Below are 24308 nucleotides of genomic sequence, written 5' to 3' on the forward strand. Positions count from 1 at the left end.
CCAGCTTGTTGGTCATTACAGTTACTCATTAGCTGGAGGAGAACCTTGTCTCTACATATCTAGGGAAAGTTCTTCCCTGAAAATGCACTTGCGATCCTCTGGTATAGAGTCCCAAGCATAGGATACTGATCCTTCCTTCTTTCCTTCCTTCCTTCCTTCCTTCCTTCCCTCTTTCCTTCCTTCTTTCCTTCTTTCCTTCTTTCCTTCTTTCCTTCCTTCCTTCCTTCCTTCCTTCCTTCCTTCCTTCCTTCCTTCCTTCCCTTTCCTCTCTCCCTCTCTTTCCCCCCTCTCTTCCTTCCTTCTCTCCTTCCTTCCCTCCTTCTTTCCTCCCTCTCTCTCTTCCTTCCTTCCTCTTCTAATTAGCACCACAGCCTACTCTCTCCAAGCCCCCAATACACAACTCCAGGCAAATGAGTTTCTTAAGTTAAATATAGAGTGCAAATATACCTAAAGGTAAAAAAGAAGAGTTAATTAAATGTTTCAGGAAGTATCCCCTCCCCCATATATAATCCATATTCATTACGGATGAAATATACTTTAGACTCCAAAGTTTCCAAACTCTAGTTTTCACACTTGAAAGTAGCTTCACAACAATTTTATTTGGAAATAGAGAAATGACACCTATTTTCCTTACTGAATCCTAAGTGCAAAGAAAATGAATTGCAGGAAAATAGATTTCATGAAAACCAGAGTAACTGTAGGAAAGACCCAGACACAGGCCAAAACAAAAAACACGTAACACAGAAAACAATGTTCCTGTCTATGACACTTACCAATGGCAGACGGGCAAGAACGATAATAAAACAAACAAAGATCTTAAAGGAGAGAAAACAAATCAACTGGTTGACATTAAAGCTCCATCGGACCTTTCCCTGTCTCAACACAAAAATGAAAAAGAAATCTTCCCTCTTATGTCCATTTATCCTCGCAGTTCTCTCCTGCTAGAGGTTGTTGACTAAAACTGGCATTCACTAAAAACAGAAATCTTACTATAGTATGGCTAAAAGTGCATGATTTTAAAAAAGCCATTTCCGTGTGCTTAGTCTCTTAGAAAAAAATTTATTCTTGTAAACAACAAGAACGAGCAATAATAATAGTAATAATAATAATAGCTTACGCTGTCTTGATAGTCAGGTATGTGTACTAAGAAACTCATTTTACTGGAATCTGGCAAGGTTAACTATTATTAGTTCCACTGTGTGGATGGGGAATTAAAAACTTCAACACAGACTAAACCAAGACTTCATTAGTAATAATAATAGCTACGATTTAATGAATCTTTGTTTCAGACACCTATTTGATCTCTGCATGTTAATTCATTTAACCATCATCAAATCTCTGCAAGAAGGGTATTATTGTATTCCCGTCTTATAAAGACTTAGGCCCGTAGGTTGCACAGCTAGTAAACGATGGATCCAGGGTTACATAGGTAGTTACACAGGTAGCAAATGATGGAGCCAAGTGGTATTGATCTACAAGTGTTTGAATCCAAATCTAGATCTCTCCTAACCATAGTGCTATACTGCTCCTCAAGTAGAATCATACTTTAATTTATAAAAACTATGCTATATAGAATAAATATGCAATGAATGTATGTGTCTGAAAGGATGCAGATAATGTTCATTAATCAGCTACAGCTGGTCAAATTCACACATTTGGATGGTACGCATGAATGACTAGTTCTTGTTTTTTTCTTTAATCTAACTGATACCATATTGTTTCCATAGTGAATTACTGATATGCTAAAACAGAGTCTTTGGCATGTATTAATGCGAGGCCTTAAGCTTATACAACATTCTTGTTCCTGAATTTTCTTGTTTTTCTTTTAAATGATGGTTAAAGTTTCACCTCTCCCTCTGGTTATTATTAAGGCAAAATAATTTGTAGTCTGTCATCATGTGTTATTTCCTCTTGAACAAATGGGTAACAAGACAAGCAGATAAATATGAGCATTTCTAAATGGGAAAAGACCGATGAAATCACCTGCTGTATCAGTACAATAAATTCCATCTTGCTAGGCTAGGATACAAGGTAGTTTCTTTCAAACTGGGCTTGGAATAGAGAATTAAATGTGGCAGATTTGATTTGTATTTTCTGGAGCCCTTAAGCCAGCAGAAAATTATGAGGTTTAAACTCTGTGCTTAGAGGTGCCTATTGAAGACCTTTCCAGTCTGAAAAACAGGTCTATCAAACCTCAATTTTGATGTTGCCTTCTACTATTAGGAAGAAGTAGATTTCAATTCTGAGGAAGGCTTGTCATCTCCGGCTTGAAAGACATTCAATGATTTAATCTATGGTTTTAATAGTAAAGTTAGTATAACAATAGGTATAGACTATATTTCCCAGAAGTACAAATATGCAGCTGCTTCAGCAAAATATGCAATGCAATGTGGTTAATAAGATGTAACCCTGGGGTTTTAGGCATGGCCTCTTTACAAAGCGGGTATGACAGGAAAACTCCAAGGCATCTCCATGTAATACAGAACTTCACAGCATACCTTTGTGGTAGGAATTATCAAATCTATTTTTATGTGAAAAAAAAGTTGAGACTCATCAGGTGAGTACCTGACCCATCCTGGTAAAGGGGTCCAGGTCTTACTGGAATCACGATGGAAACAGCATGAGTTTTAGACTTTATTTGAGCTCCCCTCTTGATTCTGCCAATTATTGCACAGAGCTTTGTGAGACCTCAGTGAAGGCTGGCAATTTGGGACCTTTAAAAACATTTAAAACCACATTTAAAAAATACTTGTTCAGTATTTATTTAGAGATCGAGCAGAGAGTGAAGACAAGGTAGACTAGAAAGAGTATTCTGAGTGGAGTTCAAAAGCTCCTCTTTTAAACACGCCTCTTACCATACTCCATAAGCATGTTATTTCATTGCTTATGTTTTATGATCTGTCTTTCCCACCCTCCCAACCAACTCACTCCCCACATGCATAGTATCGTCTTTGGTTGTAACATCAATGAGAGCAGAGTTTTGACCTCTTTTTGTCAGCACTGCAACCCCACTGCCTAGAAACATGCCTAATAATAGTAGGCACTAAGTACGTGTTCAATTAACTAATCAATCTATTCTGAAGATTAGATGAGGTCCTTTATGTTAGATGATTCTGATTTTAAAAGGAATATAATATTTCTGAATCTTTTGTAAGATTAAATTGTAATTTCTTTAAGAGAAAAGCATTTGTATTCATTTTATAATATAAAACATAAATGTTATAAATGGGGTACTTGTTGAACCTACTTTTTTTCTGAAAAGAATTTCCAGAAAAAATAAATCATGCAGGCCTTTCTTAATATAAATTTGTTTTCCATTTAACAGTTTCAATAATTGATTACTCAAATGTATAAAAAAACACAAACACTTACATATATATCTAAAACTTATTGTAACTTATAAATTATAGAATGTTGGGTTGGAAACAGTCTTTTATAGTAACTAGTTGAACTCCAAATTTTATGGAAACTCCAAACATGGAAACAGAGGGCCAGAGATGTGAAAGGATTGCCCAAACTACAGAGTCAAGAAGGGGCAAAAAGACCTCAACTTTTAGAAAAACAATTCCATGTCCCATTTCCTCAATTCAGTTCAGCTTCAAAAACCATCACATACACATGCTTTCCGTATCTTTGGTAGGCTATTTTCTCTGAAATGGTTAATTAGTCTAACCCAATGACTCTGCTGATAAACTTCTAGAAACGTTTTGTACTTTTCAACTAACACGATGGTCTCCAAGTATATTGTCTGCTTATGATTATCATAAAAATCATAGTACTTTAAGAATCATATAGAATGTGAAATACATAATTAAATAAATAACGCACTTAAAAATAAGTATCTGACAATAAATAAATAAATAAATAAATAAATAGGAAATGGGAAATAATTCCCCAAATAGGAAATCTACAACTAATCTTGCCATTTACCAGGTACAAAAGAAAAAGTTTATATCTTCCTCAAAGTAACAATCAGCATGCCACATCAGGAAAAGCACAAGCTTTGGTCCCAGACAGATGTCACCTTATTATCTCAGCTCTTCTACTAACTACTTCTGGGATAGTTATTTAACCACGACTCTAAAACAGATAGGCTAATGTGCACACTACAGGCACATTAAAGATTAAATGAAATAATATTTGTAGAATGCTTGACTCATGGTGGCACTCAATAAATGATAGTTGTGGTGATTGTTGAGAGAATAGAAAATAAGGGTCAATTTTCCACAGTGAGGCTAAGCACCATTAAAGGTGAAGAAATTAGGACAACCTAATGAAGTAATAAAGTATGCTTGGAAGGGAAAATAATCTACATTTGCTTGAATTGTCCAGATTGACTGTTCCAAATTTTCTGGGAGGAGAGGGAAGAAGGAAAGATAACTGAAAATATTATTGAGTAGCTCTCAATTCGATGTTTTCACTGTGACACACATAATAGATGGTGGTCAGAGATGTAACTCCTTTTTGTGTGCAATTTCTGGCAATAAAAATAATTCCATCTGTTTCTATCCCAGTCAAGACAGGCTATTGCAACACAAGTGAGCATGGCATTATAATTAAGATAGGCTGAAACCTGCTCTAGTATACCTTAAACATAAGTAATTTGGAAATGTATTTTTTTAACTATCATTAATTATAAATTTCTTGGGATACATCTCATAAGTGATCAAGGTTCAATCCTATCATTTTCAGAAATTAGTAGACTGAGGAATTAAATGACTGGCTCAGAGTCAAGAGCTAATCCGTGGCAAAGCAAGAACCAAATCCAGAGTTCTTTCCAAACAAATTATATCAGGATCTTAATGATCCAAATGACCTTCTGTTCCTCAGTGCCTTTCATGGAACCATATTTCAGCTGAACAGTTACACACCTAAGGATTCCATGATGGCTGTTGTTTGTTTGTTTGTTTTTCATGTGTCTAAATTCCTTCTTCTGTTTCTTAGAATACAGATATTTGGAGGATTTGTCTTTATTTAATTTTACTCAACACCTATCTACTAAAGTCAAATGTGCTCTGAGTCTGGAGATCCAGGAGTGAACAAAACAAAATCTCTGCTTTCGTGTCTATTAGAAGGAATCAAAACAAAATAAAATAAATTAAAATTTCAATGAAAAAATACAGTATTTTAAGTAGTTATAAGTGTTAAGGAGGAAAACAAAGGAAGAAAGCGATGATGCAGAAACATGTGGGAGGAAGTGCAACTGATGAGCTTATGTATTTTAGTTCATTGCCATTTGATAATGAGAGACAGAGGACTGAGGGATAGTCACTCCTAAAACGTGCCCAATCATGTCAGTGAAATAGCCATCAACTGTGTTATTTCCCTATGGAGGCTCCATTTTAATTATGCAATGCCACATTTAACCAGCAGGAAAACTAAAACAACAGAAGGAAAATCAGACCCTAATCAAAACTCTTAGAAACCAGAATATGGCAAAATTGTGCTCAACATGGTTTTAAATGTTATCCCTTTTTAAAATATTCTTCATTATTTTTAAATGATATATTATTATATTTTTAAATTTTTATTTGCCTTATTTCTAAACCTAGAGCACTGCTCTAAATAAGTTTTTGTTTGAGTATATTCTCCTGCCTCCTCTGTACACAGTGAATCTTGTATCAAATAAGGGCACAATATGATATTCAGAAAGCAAGTTCCTGGATGATTATTGTTTATTCTACTTCAGAGGTTTGACAATGAGGCTTTAAGAGTTCTTCGTGCCTTTTAGATGCTTTTCATTTTGATGATTATATAACATGAGAGTATATATTTTCAACGTCATGTTCACTGCCAAAATAAAATCTCTGCCTTCCCAATGATACTATATGACTCAATGCCATTTTGTACAATACTGACTTCCTACTGTAGGAGAGAAAACAAGGTCATAATGAGAATATTTTGGTCTAAGGTAGGAAGGGAGGGTGGGATCTCCAGGGCTGTGACTGGTGTGCTAGCAAATCTTCACAGTGAGCAAAGAAGATGTAAACATTGGTTTTGTTTATTTTCTTGTTTTTAGTCTTCCCAATAGGACAGAAACTGAGACAGGCATCTGACAAGCTTATGTGACATTTATCTAGGACAACCTTCCCATCTAACGAGATCTGGTGAGCACTTACTTTCAATTGCCTTGATCTTATTTTCCCATGGGACACAAGCAGCTTTGAAGTTCTCAAAATCACGGAGAAATTTTACCCATTTCTGAAAAGGAAGCAAAACGCATCAGTAAAACCCAACCTCTTGTTTGTCAAGATGCTTACCCCCCACCCCCATCCCAAAATATCACAAGACAATGAGTTTGGAAAGATCTCTCTGGCTCCACATACTGCGTTTTTTTGAAAAGGGTAAACAGTAGGTTTTACTTGCCTCCCTGTTTCTCACATTAAGTTAAAATATTTTTATGGATCTCTTGTTTTAGAGAAAATATGCTGAAAAGATCTGTTTACTCTCCCAGACAATATGAAAGTAAGGACTGATTTAGCACCTAATAAGGTAAGCAGCAAATAGCATTGTTTAAATACTCATCTCATGAAGAAATAAATGAAATATGAATAAACCATAGTTCCTGTCTTGAAGGGCTTCTGGGTCTATTAGAATATACTATACATAAATAGGTCATTTCAATACAGGATGGTAGTGCTATGACCTTTGATTCTGGTAGAGGTAGCTAAATGGAAAGGCATGGTGCCATAGGAAAGGGAAGAAGAGCAAGAATCATAACTTAGTTTTTATAAAATAACTTTCTTCCATTTCACTCCACAATGTTGGGCCATCCGTGCGTAAGAGGAACACTAGGAAGCATGGGAATGGGGAAGATAACTTTGCATATGCGCACATTATGCTGGGATAATGTGTGAACTGGATAGGTACGTAGAGCCTAAACAATAGTATGAGGTGAGTCTAAAGTTCAAAAGATTTACCTAAACTAGAAAAAACACCAATGTCTATCTACAATGGAATGGGTAAATAACTTGTGATATCTTCATGCAATGGAATACAACACAACAATAAAAATGAACTATAACTCCCACAATATGGATGTAGCTCATGAACATAACATTGCATCAAAGAAGCCAGAAACAAAAGCATAAATACTATATGATTTGATTTACTTAAATTGTAAAAACAGACAAAACAAATCTGATGTATTATGTATCATAAATATATTATATATATATATATATTTAAGATATATGAACTTTATTCACAAAACTCCATCTTTATGGGAATACATTTAGCTTACAGATGCTATAACATTTGTAAAGAGAGAATAATAATATCATATACCCACTTTGCTGTGATAATTAAATATGATAACTTTATAGAAGGATTCAATTCAGTGCTTGGCATATAGTAAATACTAAATAAATGTTAGTTTCTTTCCTATCTTTTCCAAAAAAAAATCACTATTTACTTTGGTATATCATTTGGTTTTATTCTTATTTTTTATCCAATTTATACTTTATGTTCTTGGTAGAGAAGAGCTAGATATATGGTTCTGTTACTTGCAGACATTTTGAGAAAGAAATTTTGACCTTGAACTCCTTAACTACCAGGGAATGAAAAAGAAGGGGGCACAGTCTTTTACATTTCAAAGTGATAAAATCGCACAAGTAAGTCTTTTGCCATAAATCAGTATTTCTGAACTTATTTTTCATTTTAACTCCTCTAAGGAGCTTTTCTGGACTTTTTCTGAATCACTTCCACACCAAATTTTAACACCACAGATATACTGTGTATGTACATGTGATTTATATGTATATAAAGTGTAAGATTTTCTTCTCTCTCTCAGAACAGAACCAATTTCCTCCCCTTAGGGATCAATTTGGCCTCCATTGAGAATATATAGTATCCACCAAACTGAGTTATAAAAATTCTTACCTTGCCCATCATCATCTTAAATGCAAACCATTTTTTTCCTTTTCCTTTCCCAAGAGCTCCTTCATTTTCATTCACAAATTGTTTTGCTTCCCTAAAAAAAGAAAACGAAATAAGAGGTAGGTGGGGGTGGGTTGAGATTAATATAGAGGTAATGGATATTTAATTTTCATAATTTTGTAGTTTTATTTCTTCTAGAACCTTAACAAGTGAATCTAAGTTATATTTCATAACCTAGGGACTTGTAATGGATGTTTAAGGTTTTTTAAATTTTGGCCAGGAAGAATAAGATATTTTGGTTTTGCCTATTAATCAGCTGGAGTCATTGAAAAGCAAGGAACTGATGCTAAATGTCAAAATAGAGAACCCAAACTCTTCTCATTTCTACCACATATAAAATTGAATCTGAAGTTTACTTCAGATTCTGGCAGTTGGAATGTTTATTTTTAAATACTTTCCTTCTTTTTTAAGGATTGTTATTTTTTTTTTTTAAATAGGTCAGAGAGTTTAGGACAAACTGACACAGAACATACTTACTGACCTGGTATTTAATCTCATAAAAGCAGTTATGGCTTAAAATAGAAAAATCATATACACGTATAAAGCAAATGGAGTTAGGGAAAGAGGGAAAAGGAAAGGAATACTCTTTGGACTTGCAGTTTGAAAGGGCTTCAAATTTCAACTTTAACATACTTTCAAGTATCTACACATTTGGAGTAGTCACATGAGTGTCTGTGTGAATGTGTTAAAAAGCATCAATTTATCAAAATGGATAATGTGAACAGATTAAAAATACTATATTTGTAACCTTGTTTGGTCAATTTTGTTATTTTTGTTGTTTGATATATGAAAAGAATTTAGAGGTGGGCCAGGGTTGTCTTGACTTCTTAGCAGCCATAGAGAACCCAAGAGGTAACCCAAACTTGAACTGTGATTAAACAGGTGCAATGCTGTCATCAACTAGATGGCCCCTGTGGTTTTACAGACAAGAGCATTCAACATGTGACTATAAATAAACTTATTAAAAAACAAATTAAATCTTAAAAAAATGAAAAGTCGGTGAAGGACTTTTTTGTAAGGTGTTCCTTAGTGCTGAACTCATGATTTCACAACACCTAGTGATCAAAACACAACACACGTGTGCTGACTCAGCTAATAACTATACAGCAGTGCCCCATTACTCAGCTGTGTATGTGCAACCACCCATATTCTGCCATAAACACACAAACACAACAAGAAGATTCTCTTCAGTCATCACACACACACCCCAAGTCAGTTGCTGGATGTCATGGACAATGTCTTGTCCTTTCATATCTCCCATAGCATTGACCATTACTTTGACCATAGGAGCTGCTTAATAAACTTAAACCTTCTAGAAATAGAGCTAAATGGCATAACTCAGGGTAGATGCATACAAGAGAGTATCTAATAATTCTATTGTCCACATCAATTAATGCTTGAAGACAAAGTCATTCCTAGACTTTGGGATTGCATTCTTCCTCATTAGTCTTCTCAGAAACTTAATAGGGCAGGCTCCTGGGAATGGAGAAAGGTTACTAGATTGGCCTTGTTGTCCAACACCCTGACATTTGACATGCACTCTGGGCAGTGAAGATTAATTGAAAAATGGTTTCTAAAACATTTTACACATTCTCAAATGCTCAATAAAGCCACATCAAGAAGTATAAACAGAGCTTTCATGGCTGGGTGTTTTCGATTCATGAAATCAAGAAAACATTACTTTTAAGCATTAAACATGTATAAATGCACATAACTATGTTATAGAGTTGATAAGATAAGAGGGTGACACCTAGCAGACATTTATAAAATGTTGAACTGATCTAAACTGAAAGTCAGGTAACAAGTTCTAAACCAGCCTCTGAGATTTGTCTCTGTGACCTTGCCCACGTTTTTGACGCTCTCTATATAAACTTCCATGAGTGCCCTGCTCTCTCAAAGGTAAGCGCATTCGCCCAAGAGTCACACAGACCTGAATAAGTTCTGGCACAGGTCCCCTTAGTTATTATGTAGCCTTTAACAGGTTGGTATTTTCAAATAAACAAAAATTGGGCGATCACCTCCCTGCTTGTCAGGGTGGTGGCAAGAATAAGGTGAGATCACAGATGTGAAGGTGTTGAAGGGATTATTATATAGTCAATTCAACTGAAATGGTTGTTTTAAAACTGCAAATTTGTTTTAACATGACTGATAGAATATGAAACAATTTAAGAATAGCACAAATTTTTGTTTGCTTATGTATGATTTGATCCATAAGAAGCACTATGTGAATGCAGAAAACTGCATCCAGCTAAACCTAGCAGCGTAGGAAGACACAAAATGCACACATTTCATGTACCAGCTCCTTTGCTGTACCACCCATGTTGGAAAAGCCACATCCATTCACAGCTGGTGTTACAATGACACTCCTTCCACATCTCACAATAACTCACAAATTGTAACGCTATTCTGGTAAGGCACATCCACAAGCAAACTTCAGGTCTTTTTCAAAAAAACTGCTATATTTATTGTAGTATTTATGTATTTCTTAACCATTCAGCATGTGTAAAACGTTGCTGTCATTTTATACCTGTGGTTTTCATGGCCCAATTTTGCATATTGTGGTACTTTTTAGGAACCCATGCATCATGTTATAGCAGAACTGACTACACAATTATTTGGCATGAAGAATTTTGACATAAAACCAATTATACATAGAAATTATCCCATCATTCTCTGTTATAATAAACACATAACTAGAAAATCAAAAATTCTTAGTAGTAAAATTAAAATTTATTTTTCAAATTTATGGGCATATTCACTACTCTAAATACTTAGCAGATAATTTAAAAGGCACTCAGTTTGGTCTATCAGACTATGTCACTTACTAGATGAGTGGCCAATTAGAAAATAAGACTGCTCTAAGCATTTAGAAGTGTAAAGAAATAGCTATTCTACTCCATATTTCTGACGAGGTTTTAAATTTTGTGAGCTGATGATTATGGTGCAGGAACATTAAACTGTTAAGATTTAACAGAGAGAGAAAGTCAGGGTTATAACCAAATTAAAATCACCACAAAATTAATTATAAGTTCACTTAATAATATAGAAACCTATTAACATGGCATTCATAAGATTTTTGTCATTTACTATAAATATAATTTTCCTTTGAACAATCTAACATGATTTTATTGTTTGTCCCTTCAATTGCCAACTTTTCCCTGATGCTAGGCATAGTTTCATATTTCTCTCCCAATTACTACCCCACTCCTCCCTCAACATACGTATATAAAAGTCTGGACTTCATTCTACTCCACAGGTGTGAATTTCTTCTCTAATGCCCTAACCCCTCCTCCATTCTCCAAGAGATCTACCCCCAGATTTCATACAAAAGAGATCCCTGAACAGCCATTCTAGCTCCTTCTGCTCCCTAACTGCCCACCTGGCCAAAATAACTACTAGACTTAATTTATCAGAAATCTAGGGGGTGACTTTAAAACAAAGCCAGGGGCCATGAGATGGGTAGCAAATACGTGTTAAGCAGGAACAGATTCTTGATTCCCCTAACTGGATATTCTTGAGATGTGAAGAAGCCCTCTTGAATCTTGCAAGCCTAGAAGCAGGAACACTGTACTGGAAGTGGCCAGTGACTCAGCGAGAGAACATGCCTGAACACTACTTTTAGGGCTGACCTTTGCAATGCGCTGGCATGAAGTCAGGATGGAGGAAAAGTAGTATCACCCAATCCCATCCTCCCTGGTAACAGATGTCTTAACCAGAAGACATCTTTCATTGTACTATTAGAAACAAGATACAAAAAGAAACTATCCAATATGGAGATCAACACTGTCTGATATTTATCACACTGAACTGCCCAGGACAGATACCAGAATGCAAGAAAAGAAAGAACAGTCTTTAAAAACTAAAAAGCAAGAAGATTTCTTCATATTTTCCCTATAATTAATCCATTTTCCTACCCGTTTATATTTATCTGGATAATTTAAAGGGATTTTCCTACATGGCTAAATGAACTAGACTTTTGTGGATAAATTTTGGCCTCAAACCATCCAAATGTCTGACTAAAAAAATGTGTGTCATACCCTTGAATTGCATTCAACAAAAGCCGCCTGCCAAGATGGTAACCTGGTCTCCAGGTCTCAGAGCTCGAGCAAGCCCTGGTACAATATACACAGCTCTCTGAGCTGTAACCCCAAACCCAGGGATAAATAATTGAGTGAGGTCTATTTAATGACAATAATACCTAGCTTCATAATTCATTTATCAACCCCTTGTGCTGGTAATTAGAATAATAAGGTTTCATGGGCTTTCAAGAATGCTTTCACAGTTAAAGGAGCACACTTTAGCCTAACTTACAAAAGAGATAATTTACCCATAAAGCACGACACCACAGGAAAGTTAGGACATGCTATGCTGCCTTTGACACATTCTCATCCCAGGAAACATGCTCCCTGTTTGGATTCGGTTAAGCTGACTTTTCTTTCCTCCTGTTTTCAGTTGGATAGTATAATTAAGCAACCAATTTATTGCTCAAGTAAATGAAAAGCATTTCAAAACTTGACCTTAAGGCACTTGCAATCAAAACTTGTACTCATGAACACTTCCTAGTAAAGGAATAAGAAGAGTAAGAAATCTTTTCTTAATAAGCACATTTTTTTTAATTTGACCATTTAAAAATTGACTAAAAGTTAGAACTCTGACTTTACCTAAAGTATTACTGCGTAATTGAAAGTTGCAGAGGTTAAGAAGATAGTCTAAAGTGCAGAAATTAAAAATAAGGCCTATAGGGCCGGCCCGGTGGCTCAGGCGGTTAGAGCTCCGTGCTCCTAACTCCGAAGGCTGCCGGTTCGATTCCCACATGGGCCAGTGGGCTCTCAACCACAAGGTTGCTGGTTCAACTCCTCGATTCCCGCAAGGGATGGTGGGCAGCGCCCCCTGCAACTAAGATTGAACACGTCACCTTGAGCTGAGCTGCCTCCCGGATGGCTCAGTTGGTTGGAGCGTGGGCTCTCAACCACAAGGTTGCCGGTTAGACTCCCGCAAGGGATGGTGGGCTTCGCCCCCTGCAACTAGCAATGGCAAGTGGACCTGGAGCTGAGCTGCGCCCTCCACAACTAAGATTGAAAGGACAACAACTTCACTTGGAAAAAAAGTCCTGGAAGTACACACTGTTCCCCAATAAAGTCCTGCTCCCCTTCCCCCAATAAAATCTTAAAAAAAAAAAAAAATAATAAGGCCTGTAGCCCTCCTGGGTAATATAATTCCATAATTAGACAGGTAGAATTATTTAAAATCATCCTAATACTGGAAGTGATGGTTCAAAACATGAGTTTTATAAAGGGGATGCTGGTGACAGTAATTGTAATGGTAAAGATGCTCAGTTGCTTCATCTATAAAATAGATATAATAATAGCTATTCCGTTGGGTTTTAGTATGCTTTACAGAAAATAATGTAATACATATGAATGTATATGACATAATAATAATATATGTCACGTGTCCATGACAAACAGGAAAAGCACTATAAATAGTACTCTATATATTTTGAAACTTGATAAATCGTCCTTGGTAAATAAAAATATTTTAAACAATATGAAAATAAGCAACAAATAAACAAAAAACAAGCAAAAACATTTGCCTGTGCATTCACATAACCTCTTAGCCTATACATCTGGCTTATTTTGGTGTGCTTCCATTTAGATAGCACTACATAGATGGATAGACAGATGATAGATAGATAGATAGATAGATAGATAGATAGATAGATAGATAGATAGAAGTTACCAACACACCTGAAATTTTTTATCAGCAATAAACCTTAGAGTAATCTGTGCACAAAGAGTTCTTGAGGCAATTTTTTTACTAGTTCTGATGACACTCTTGGAGATGTGAGAAAGCCAGCTGTTGGTATTGGTAAGTAACTAAAGCAATGCCTAGATAAGTCAAATTTATATTAAATTCAAAGTTACTACCCATGGAAATTCTTCAGACCTAAGATGACTTCTTTGTTTCTTGGGGCTATGCTAATTTTCATGGCTGCCTTAAGTGTCAAAAAACAACTCAAAGACATGTTAGTTATACACTAGAGGTCAGTCAAGGGTCAAGGATCTCAGAGTAATTTTAAATAAATCACTGGAGAAATGACACAGCTGGGCTTTAGTGGTTTAATAAAAAAGGAAGCACACTAGGTCCTCTTTCTACTCACTGGTTGAGTCTTTTCCTTAATTGTGCTCTGTACCTGGTTAGTTTAAGATTTAATCTACGATTTAAAATATGTTCCTTTGTATCATAACAACAGGGGAGCAGGGAGTGAGGACCATACAGACTTCCCCAGGAGATAAAAGCTTGTGCTGAGTTTCAGATATTGGTCAAGGCATAAACTGGTTTTCCACCATAGAAGAACACCAAAAAATTCTAAGATTTTAACATTATCAGCAGAGATAATATACAACACAGCTTATTATCAGTGTAGAGCAATCTATAATAGTGACTTTATAAATGTCTCTCCGGATCTTCTTTAAGCTCTACACCAAGGGTTTTATTTTATTTTAGTTTGTCTTTGTTTTAATGACTCAATTGAGCATGTAATTCACTAATATCTGAAAGCAGGGGTGATGGTACGTGGACTGCCAAGTTCTAGGCCATATCCCTAAGACATCTAGGTATACCCCAGCCTACAATTATTGCTTTGGTTTTTGAGCAGAAATGAGATTTGGGGAGAATGCAACCTTAACGTCACAAATGAACCTTAAGATCAGGAGCCCAAGAGTAACAAGAAAAGCTATTAATAAACCTAAAACCTTACCTCAACTAGTACCTCAACTAACCTCATCATTAAAATTTTGCAAAATGGTGGTGTTTCCTCTCCCTGCCATTACTGTGGGAAAATTACTCCCAGAAGTAGGTGGAAATAGTACTGAAAATATAGGTTGCTGTACATCGCCGCAAGGACCATTCCAAAATTCTGATCAAGAAGCCAGTTCATTTTATTTCTATCATTCTTTCACTCTCCCTGGTAATTAGCAGTTTTTTTCTAAGTATTTATTCAGTATGTTTTAATGTTCTTAAGAATATGTTCAGTACTTCGAAAGGAAGAAAAGAAACATGCATATTTCTTTCCGAAGCTTAAACTCTATTGAGAAAAATCGTTACATAACAGTGCCACATCCTTGAAGTGAAAAAAGGGAGGACAGTGGGGGCTTGAGAACTTGTTGAAGATATTGTAGACAATCTAAGAATTAAACTGGACATTAAATGGCTGATAGAATTTGAGTAGGCAGAGAAAGGAATTCTAGGCAACGGTTTTCAGGAATTCCCCTAACAAAGAAGATATTTCCATCACGAATCACATATACAATCTTATATTCTTAGGTATACTAACATCCAGCTCTTCACAAGGCCACTTGCAGGGCTTGGAAGACAGATTGTGCTAATTCTGGTTGGTCCATGTGCATTGTAATCAAATATATCTAATCAACAACATCTGAATACTGTGAAACAGGAGGATTCACAGGGCATTGCCTGAGTGAGAGGAGTCATTCTGCTTTGAAAGTTTGGGTATAATGTTTCTACACAATACCTGTATGTTCATATTTATACTTTGGCAAGCATTTCTAAGTATTATGACATGTTTTTTTCAAATGTTGTATGGTGATACTTAGGAGTGCGAAGAAGCCTTAAGTTTTCTGTTGAAACGGGGTGTTCTGTCTTTTGATCCATGAGTGGAAAAGAAAAAAGGATGGCAGTTCAGTGAGCTGTGCAAATAATCAAGACTACCTGGTAAATTTGATCACTTGCCCCACGACAAGCTGAGATGTGGAAGATCTGTTCTAAGCACTTGGCAACGCAATTTAGGTGAGGTCACCCACATGCTCCTACACTGTGTTGACTTACAGTCTTAATATTTCAGTTTGCTTACATAGCTTCTCTTCTAAGCTTTCCTGATGCCTGTAACCAAACACTGGTCAAAAACCACTATAACAGTGTATGCATAAATATAAAAATTAAATAACCCAAGAAGTCATGTATCTCAGTCTAGATATATGAGTGTGTTATGTGTGTATGTGTATGTACAATAGTATATACATATACACACCTATTCATATAGTTGAGACGTATATATGTAAACTCACACATATTTAGTGCAAAAGCAAAACTAACATAACTATTTAAAAAGAAGTGTTTTACGTTATTTTAAAATGTTTAATTTTCAGGACTGCCGAAGGGAAACTTAGACACATTATATTTGATATAGAAAATTATTCTCCTTTCTCTTGTATAGTTCATTACGATATTCTAATATAATGTTCTCCAAACCTTAACTTTTAGTATATGCATTTTAATAAGGCTTCATCATTTTTATTCTAGGGCAAGAAGCTTATTTAAGTCCCCCAAAATAGTATTCCACTTGCCATTCCTTGGTCATATACATAAAAACATCCCTAAAATGCCTTGGTTATTCTCTTCTAATAAACATGATAAAGTAAAGGATTATCTTCACAGTTAATACCTTATCTGCGATCTGGATGCCACTTCCCCAAGACAACAAGGACATGTTTCTCAGATTAATCTTATTTTGTACTTATCAGGTACACATTTGCTTTTCTTTTACTGTTAATATATTCTGTCAAACATATTTGAAAGCATTCCTTCCTAGATAATTTATGAGTGATAATTAATGCATTTCTCCTTTTAATCTCCCTTCAAAGATAATATATTTATGGGCCATCTAATAACAAGTTGTGAAAATTAGCTGTCACCGATAGTTGAAATTCTAAAGAGTACCAGTTAGATAAATTGCTATTTATCAAAAATTGCTGGAAGGTAGAACCCTCTGGCAAGCTGAGAAAACTGCTTCAGTGTGTTACCATATATAATACATTGATTGATAAGACTAGGAAATAAGGTACAATGAAATGGGATTAACACAATAGTAACCACACTATCTATCTATGAGAAAACTTGAGAACTTTCCTATGTCTAACATTTTTATTATAGTTATTATTGTCTCACAGTATACTATAAATCAAACCCTGTTTATTTGAATTTCGGGGTTATTTGAATTCTGGATAAGTAGATGTTTGCGGAAAGTAGCAAATAAGATTGCCAAGAATTTTGGAAAGCATCCTTGAATATTAGCATTTTTTAAGACCCATTTTCCCAGTGACTAATATCCTTCCATCAGCTATCTGGGCAGAATCTCAGGCTGATTTAACTAGACTGTGTGCTTGAGATTTTGAGGTAGGTACAATGATCAAAAATGCATTCACAACTCTCCTAAAGAGATGGGAGCAGTGGGCCACCTGATAACCTGCCAAAACTAGGTGAAGAATAGAACATCTCCAAGTGATTATGGTAAAATGGTACAGTGTAGACAAGAAAGATTAAATGAATCATAACACAAATAAAGGAGGAAAATTCTTGGAAGACAAAGTATATTTATCCCAAATGTTTCAGGGATGACTTCCTTAACAATTAAAACATTTTCCAAAACATTCAAATCCCAAGAAAAAACAATAATTTTCTTATTTGGTTCTTTTCAGTCTCATTTAAGGGAGAATTTCAAAATATTATTTGAAAAGCATTATTAAAATTAACCATAAGAATTTTCTAAGCACTCACAATAATACTACAAATATTAACAAGCTAAATACTGAAACAGAAAGAACTGTCAAGGACATCATTCTTATTTAATATGGGAAGATTCTTTCTAATTCAATGAAAATAACGAGACGAGCAATTGTGGCAGGTGAACTCGACTGTGAATGGCAAGCCAAGAGATATCTGATCTCAATCAAGAACTGATTACTCTTGAATAAAATATTTTCCTCTTTAAGATGAATTTTAAAAAAGAGAAAAAAGAACAGGCTAGGAGGAGGAGAAGGGAGAAAGACTGAAATTCTCTATCATGCTAATATTTTGGGGATGAAATTCTAGAATATAAAATGAAAGACATTTAGCAGAGTGTTAAGATGAAAACAAGGATGAGAGGTTATTAATGCACTTTGGACTTTTATCTGGAGTCCTGAAATTATACAATAATGCTTGTCCTCACAGGCAGCTCTAATTCAAGCATTTCGTTGTTAAATAAAGGAAATATATTATAGCATAACAAGCAGATCTTTCTTTAGCCTCTGCTTTCAGTTATTCCGGATTAAGGCTCCTCTAACATAACTTTAGTTAATCAGAGGCATTACTAGATCTCCCAGTGAGGTGCTGGAGCCCACTCGGCCACTGATTATTAAATTTTCAGGAATTTTGTAAGCTGGTTTTTAAACTGCTGGTAGCTTGAAATTGGTCATCATGAGAGTATTTACACGATGTAAATTGGCAAATACTACAAATCAGAGCTTTTTACCAGCACACTCCTGCCTTTTACTCACATATTCATTCAGAGCCTTAAAAGTCCCCCATGTTAATGATTCTCTTGCCTTCAGAATGAGTGTCCAGCGACAAAATAAATCACCATTAACACTGTCACCCACACAGGAAACGGTAATTGAATGCTTATGAGGTACAGAGCACAATGCAAGACCCTGAGGGGAAAAAAGCTCTCAGACACCTTTCATGTCCTGAGAAGCTCAAAATCTATTCGAATAGAAGCAGATTTGCATACAATTTTTTAAATGCAACACAATACAGCATAACAAGAGAGCCAAATGAATAATAGAGTCTATTTGAGTCCAGTTTCCAGTTTCTATAGGAGTTGGCAAAGAAAGGAATTGGCAAATATTGTCTCAGAGGGGAGACAACATTTCATAAAGGAGATAGAATTCAGAACTGGAAGACACACAGGAAGAAGCATAGCAGAAAAGTAGAGGGAAGACTGAAATCAACTGAGAAACGGTACTCAGATGTCTAGAGAAGATTAAACTCATGTTACTGGAAATCATGGTTCAAATGAGAAGTAGTGCAGCACTCTAGAAAAAGGGTGAGGTTTTGGAGATGGAGAAATCTAGATTTGAATCTTCACCTTGACAGTTATTAGCTGTGTGAGGCTACTTTACCTCTGTGAATCTCACTTTTCTCCTCTGTAAAATGGGGATAACATTTCATTTTCAAGGTTACTATGAAAATTAAATAAGTTAATGTGTGCAACACATCCTAGCACGGAATTTGATACAAAGTAGACACACAAAATATTTGGAGATGGTTTTGTCTACCTCCAAATCCTCATGGTCATCATCATCAATAACTCATGATTTGGAAAGGGAACTTGGATTCAGAATATGAATTCAGATGGTGGAGCTCACTGATTTTTTTTTTTTTTTAAGCAAAACCTTTTAAACTTTGTTAATTACTAGGGGGACATCAAAGGCTTTGAACATAGAGGTGATATGTTTGAAGTGATGTTTTAAAAGAACAGCCTGGCTATAGTTCATGAACATTGTCTTTCAAGTTACATGGACTTGAGTTATGTCATATGAGTTTACTAAGCAATTGAGTGCTGCTAATGGAATAGACGGAACTCATACAAGTATTAAGTATAGATAATAAGAAAGTTCTTGGCTAACATTCAGGTGAAACTCACAGGCAGGGTCAACTTCATGGGCTTATGACTGTGCAGTCACACAGGGCCCCCTACTCAGATGGGTCCAGCGCTTACTTAATGCTTTGAGGTTGCCATCTTGAATTTCTTAACAATTGAAATTCTTAGCTATTTTTAAGAAGAGGTCTTAAATTTTCATTTTGCACTTGGTCCTAAAAACGATGTTGCTAGTCCTGTTCATAAAATATGTTAAGTATAGCTAATAAATAAACTTGTAGCATAATTTATAAGATGTACTCCAATACATAAGCAAGTTAGTAACCTGTAATACCTACCAAAAAAGATAATTGATAGCAAATGTAATAAACAAATGAGATTATACTTAGCGAGGGATGGAAAGACCAATTTATAATCCTGTCACTTTGGGACTGATAAACTGTCACTGCTCTATTGATCACTCATTGGTGTTATCCAATATAGTTCTGTTTCCTACACATGTGATCTACTCAAACAAAGTAGTTATAACTCGTGGCATCTCAACAGGCTAATTAACAAGGTACTGCTATGGTCAGGTGTACTTGCCTTGTGCCAGTCTGATAAGGCAAATGCCTAGCCTTGGCCCGAGTCATCTTCATTCTATGGGCCCCTTTGGAACCTCACTCCTCTTAACTATATCATCATCAGGGTATGAGAGACAAGGCATATGAACATTGTGAAACCCAGGATTTAAGAAGTGGCCTATAACACCACTCTACTGCCATTCTACCCCCAGCGTGCTAATTTATCCCACCTTTTTGTCCTCACTTCCGACTGTGCTTTAAATTGACTTAATAAAACCATGTGATTTGAACATGTTAACTGGATTTGTGAGTCTTTCAGTCCTATGACCTCTGGGAGAGCTTGCCTGGTAGTATTCTCTGAGACCACCATCACATGAAGGTAATTTTCTAAACAAGTTCAAATCATGGCTCTGTCACTTAATAGTTGTCCAAACATAAACAATTACTTATCCTCTCAGAACTTTGTTTTCCTTATATGAAAGCCAAAAAACAATACCTACCTTGAAGGATGGTTGTAAGTGATAAATGAAATTATGACAGTAATATAATAATAGATAACATGTATAAAATGATTAGTATGTGCCAGGCACCATTCTAAGTGCTTTAGGTCTATTAACTGATTTAATCCTCTCAGTAATTCTCTGAAATACTACTGCTTTTATCCCACTTTATAGGTGAGGAAACTCAAGGATGCAGAGGTTAAGAAACTTGCCCAAGGTCACAGCATAATGCTTGATACCTAGTAGGCACTTATTAAATAGATAAATTGAATGTCAATGTTATATTTTGCTTTACATAATTCAGCTGTACCGATTGCCTATAGATTCTCCATTCTTTGGATGAGAAGATCAGTAGACCCAAGACACCTGTAATGTACAAGAACCGAAGGCCTGTGCTTCCGAAGGCTGAGTTATTGGTTAAAAAGAATCCCAAATGACTAACTGTGTGTTAGTGAGTGTGTACACATGCTTAAAAGTCATCTTGTGTGGAATCCTCATTCCTTCATAATGACAGAGGAAGGAAAGGCCTTTGGGAACTAAAGTAGAACTCATGTTTATTGCCGATGAAAACCTTAAACTTCAAGGAAACTTCAAGAAAGGGTGAGGATGTGGGCCAAAGGGCTCAAACAGCTTCCACACAGCTCAAACAGAGGAAATCAAGTGTGGTCTAGTCTCACTTTCCTAGAAGTATATTAGTTCCCCCAACCAAAAAATAAAATAAAAAAACAAACAAAAAGAAGCATGGGAGGATGAAGGGAGGCTGAGTAAGGGAGAATGTTATCTTAATGACTAGCTGATAGTTGCAAGAACCCGTTTAAATGTCATTGAAATACTAAGAGTAACTTTCTTGGCTTTACTGAGTGTTTCATTAATAAATCACCAGCTCTAGTCAGCCAATGGACAACTCCCAGAAACACTGGGTCAGGGTGCTACAAAGCTCAGAAATTAAAACAGTCAGTATAATAGCTAAATAAACACTTTTATCAAAATAAATATTTTTAAAATGGCTTCTACCCAAGATCCAGTCCTATGCAAAAGTACACTTAGAGTGCTCCTGTACCCTAATTTGTAGATTCATAACATGTTAGAACTGCTCCCTCCCCAAAACAAGCTTCTCTACATATCCAGTTAAGTTGGGCTTTTTAAAAACTTTTTACGTTAATAGGCACAGAAGCATTTTTATTTCGCATGAATGCTTTCTATGGAAGTACATTGTGCAGAAGAGAGAAATTGTAGGTCTCCCCTGTTTAAAGCTGGTGTTGTGGCAGAGGCGCCCTCCCTCTCACCTCTGCCTCCCTTGAGCTGAAGGGATTTCACCAAAGCTCTTGAACTCTGAGGACAGCAGTTTGAAAACCATGGACTACAGTCCCATTCCGTCACTTTATAAATAAAGAAACTAAGACTCAGAAGAGGCCAACTTAGAGGGAGAGCTTAGATTGGAGTCCAAGATGCTTAATTTTCCATCTAAAACCTATGCTACTAAAACAGACAGTGGTTACTTTTTAAGTTTAGTCATGAGGACTTTTAATCTACAACATCCGATGTTCTGAGACAGTTAAAGGTTGTAGGTTTCAGCATGAGTACATGTAGAACTGTTATTTTCCACCCAGGTGTTTTATTTCACCTGTGGTAGCTGCTACCAGGCTAATGTGACCACCTATTACAGGTAGGAAAGAGCTACCATGTTTCCCCGAAAATAAGACCTAGCCAGACCATCAACTCTAATGCATCTTTTGGAGCAAAAAAGTAATGTAAGATCTGGTATTATATTTATTATATTATATTATATTATATTATATTATATTATATTATATTATATTATACTGGGTCTTATATTAATTTTTGCTCCAAAAGACGCATTAGAGCTGATGGTCCCGCTAGGTCTTATTTTCGGGGAAACACGGTAGTCATCCAATTTCTGAGTTAAACCCATGCACAACTTAAACACAGATTATACTTAAAATCCTCACTGTTGAGTATTTTTTAGTTAGGTAACTAAAAAAAATAGGAACGGACCTTCAAATAATTAGAAAATACACTACCATCTTCCTTTCCCTAGCACACCCCACCATACACACACGTTCTCACCCATTCAGTAGACCATTCACAAAGTAGAATATTCTGCTTGATGAAGTTTTCTGTTTCTCAGAGTTAAAGATAGTCTCAACCTTGACTATATATCAATGACTTTCAGAATAAAAAATAGAAATACACATTCCTGGTCTGGTCTAGAAACCCCTGCCCCTACACCCAAAGATTTTTAGTCAATAGGTTTAAGGCTACAGCAGTGTGTGAAACTGTATTAATACACACGACAACATACATTGAAAAACACTGTTCCACAATGATGGTGGAAAGGAAGTGGCTTCCCTTCATCCCTACAGAGCGAATTCTGCTGCTTTGAAAATGCAAAGTGCCAGTTCCTGAGCCATATTTGAGAGTCCATATGGATTTACGACCCATTCTTGGAGCTTCTTGCCTATGTATTAACTGCCTATGTTAAACTGTCTGTTGACCATAAGTCCTGAGGATGCTCATGTTCCTAGTGGCAGACAGTCTTTCAAAATGTGGGAACTATCCCTGAGTGTCCCACAACATCCTCAGAACCATAAGCCACCATTCCTGAGGCTTTACTCTAAAATGGATCTTGAAACCCTGACCGTCTCTAAAATCTGTTTCAGAGTTCAGAGCCATAAGGGAAGCCTTGGAACCCAGACACAGATCTAAGCACGGGATCAAAATATCTGCTCCAGTTATATTGAGCCTAGAGCTTTGAATTCCATTGATTTAGCCAGGAGTGATGACTGGGGGCCAGTTCTGGGAATAACCTTAGAAACACTCCCTCAGAGTTAGATGTCCCTAAAAGACATAAAGGGTGGGAGGAGAGCTGCCTGGTAATAAGGCCTGCTGTTGGTCTTCCTCCCATCCCGATCCCTATCTCTTCTCACTTTTGAACATGTCTTAATGTCTGGACTTCTGTCCAAGACTCCAGGTCCTGGAATCTGCCACAAGACCACTCTGGGGGCTCACTTTGGAAAACCTGAGAGTGAGCGGACTCTGGATTCTGCCAAATTGTCAACATACCTTCCTTCGTTGCAGCATCAAAATCTTGTTGTCCACACAGACTACAACCAATATATCACCATCTCCCAAGGGTTCTGGGGTTGCCTGTGGCTAGGTCTGCTCCCACCTAGCCCTGCCAAGTCCCACACTCCCTCCATCTCTCCTGTCACACTGCAGGGAACCAGGCAACATCAAGTCTAACCCGAGATGAAAAAATTATTACAACTTGCATGTCCCAGCTACATGCTATGTTCTGGCACCATGCTAAGGTTTTACACGAATTATCTCACTTGATGATTCCAATAACTCTGTAAATTAGTATAATTTCATAAAGAACCTGAAGTCAGAGTACTACGCAATTCATTTAAAATTGTACAGCTATTAAGTGGAAGACCTGAGATTCAAATGTTAGTCTGAACCATGCTTAGCCCACTGCCCTACATGGGAGATGCAGGTAAGGGAGAATGGGGGATGTATTTCTACACCTCCATGAACGTGGAAAGGGGGGAGATGCTCTTTGGCATTCTTACTCAATTTCACACCATGCTTTGAAAGTTTACAATATCACTTTCCAATTTTGCAGCTTTCTGTATACAGTTACCTATGGTTCCCAGGTTTTGGGATTTCATGGCCAGTAATATTTCTAAATATATTTTGGGAGCCAACGTTAAGGTTGCCAAATTTCCATTTTGCTAAGTAAGGATATTTTTAAACCTATCATTTAGTATCATTCTCACTTCATTAAATGAAAACTGTTTTAACAGACATACACATGTGAGCGCACACTTGCTCGTGCACATACAC

At 36.2% G+C, this 24308-nt stretch overlaps 1 protein-coding gene across 8 annotated transcripts in view; it reads right to left on the reverse strand.

The window, feature by feature from the left end:
• The window catches only part of TMC1 (transmembrane channel like 1), a 242620-nt gene that overhangs the window by 59279 nt on the left and 159033 nt on the right, over positions 1 to 24308 (reverse strand). For all 8 annotated transcript variants that reach the window (XM_019736715.3, XM_088793258.1, XM_074330566.2 and 5 more), the window contains 2 exons: positions 7882 to 7972; positions 6120 to 6201 (listed from right to left, as the gene is read on the reverse strand). In XM_019736715.3, coding sequence (XP_019592274.1) covers positions 6120 to 6201; positions 7882 to 7972 — 173 coding nt within the window. The remainder of the gene's footprint in view (positions 1 to 6119; positions 6202 to 7881; positions 7973 to 24308) is intronic.

The sequence above is a fragment of the Rhinolophus sinicus genome, chromosome 16 (genome assembly GCF_057876585.1).
Source record: "Rhinolophus sinicus isolate RSI-liver-muscle chromosome 16, RSI-T2T, whole genome shotgun sequence".
In the NCBI taxonomy this organism is placed as follows: domain Eukaryota; kingdom Metazoa; phylum Chordata; class Mammalia; order Chiroptera; family Rhinolophidae; genus Rhinolophus; species Rhinolophus sinicus.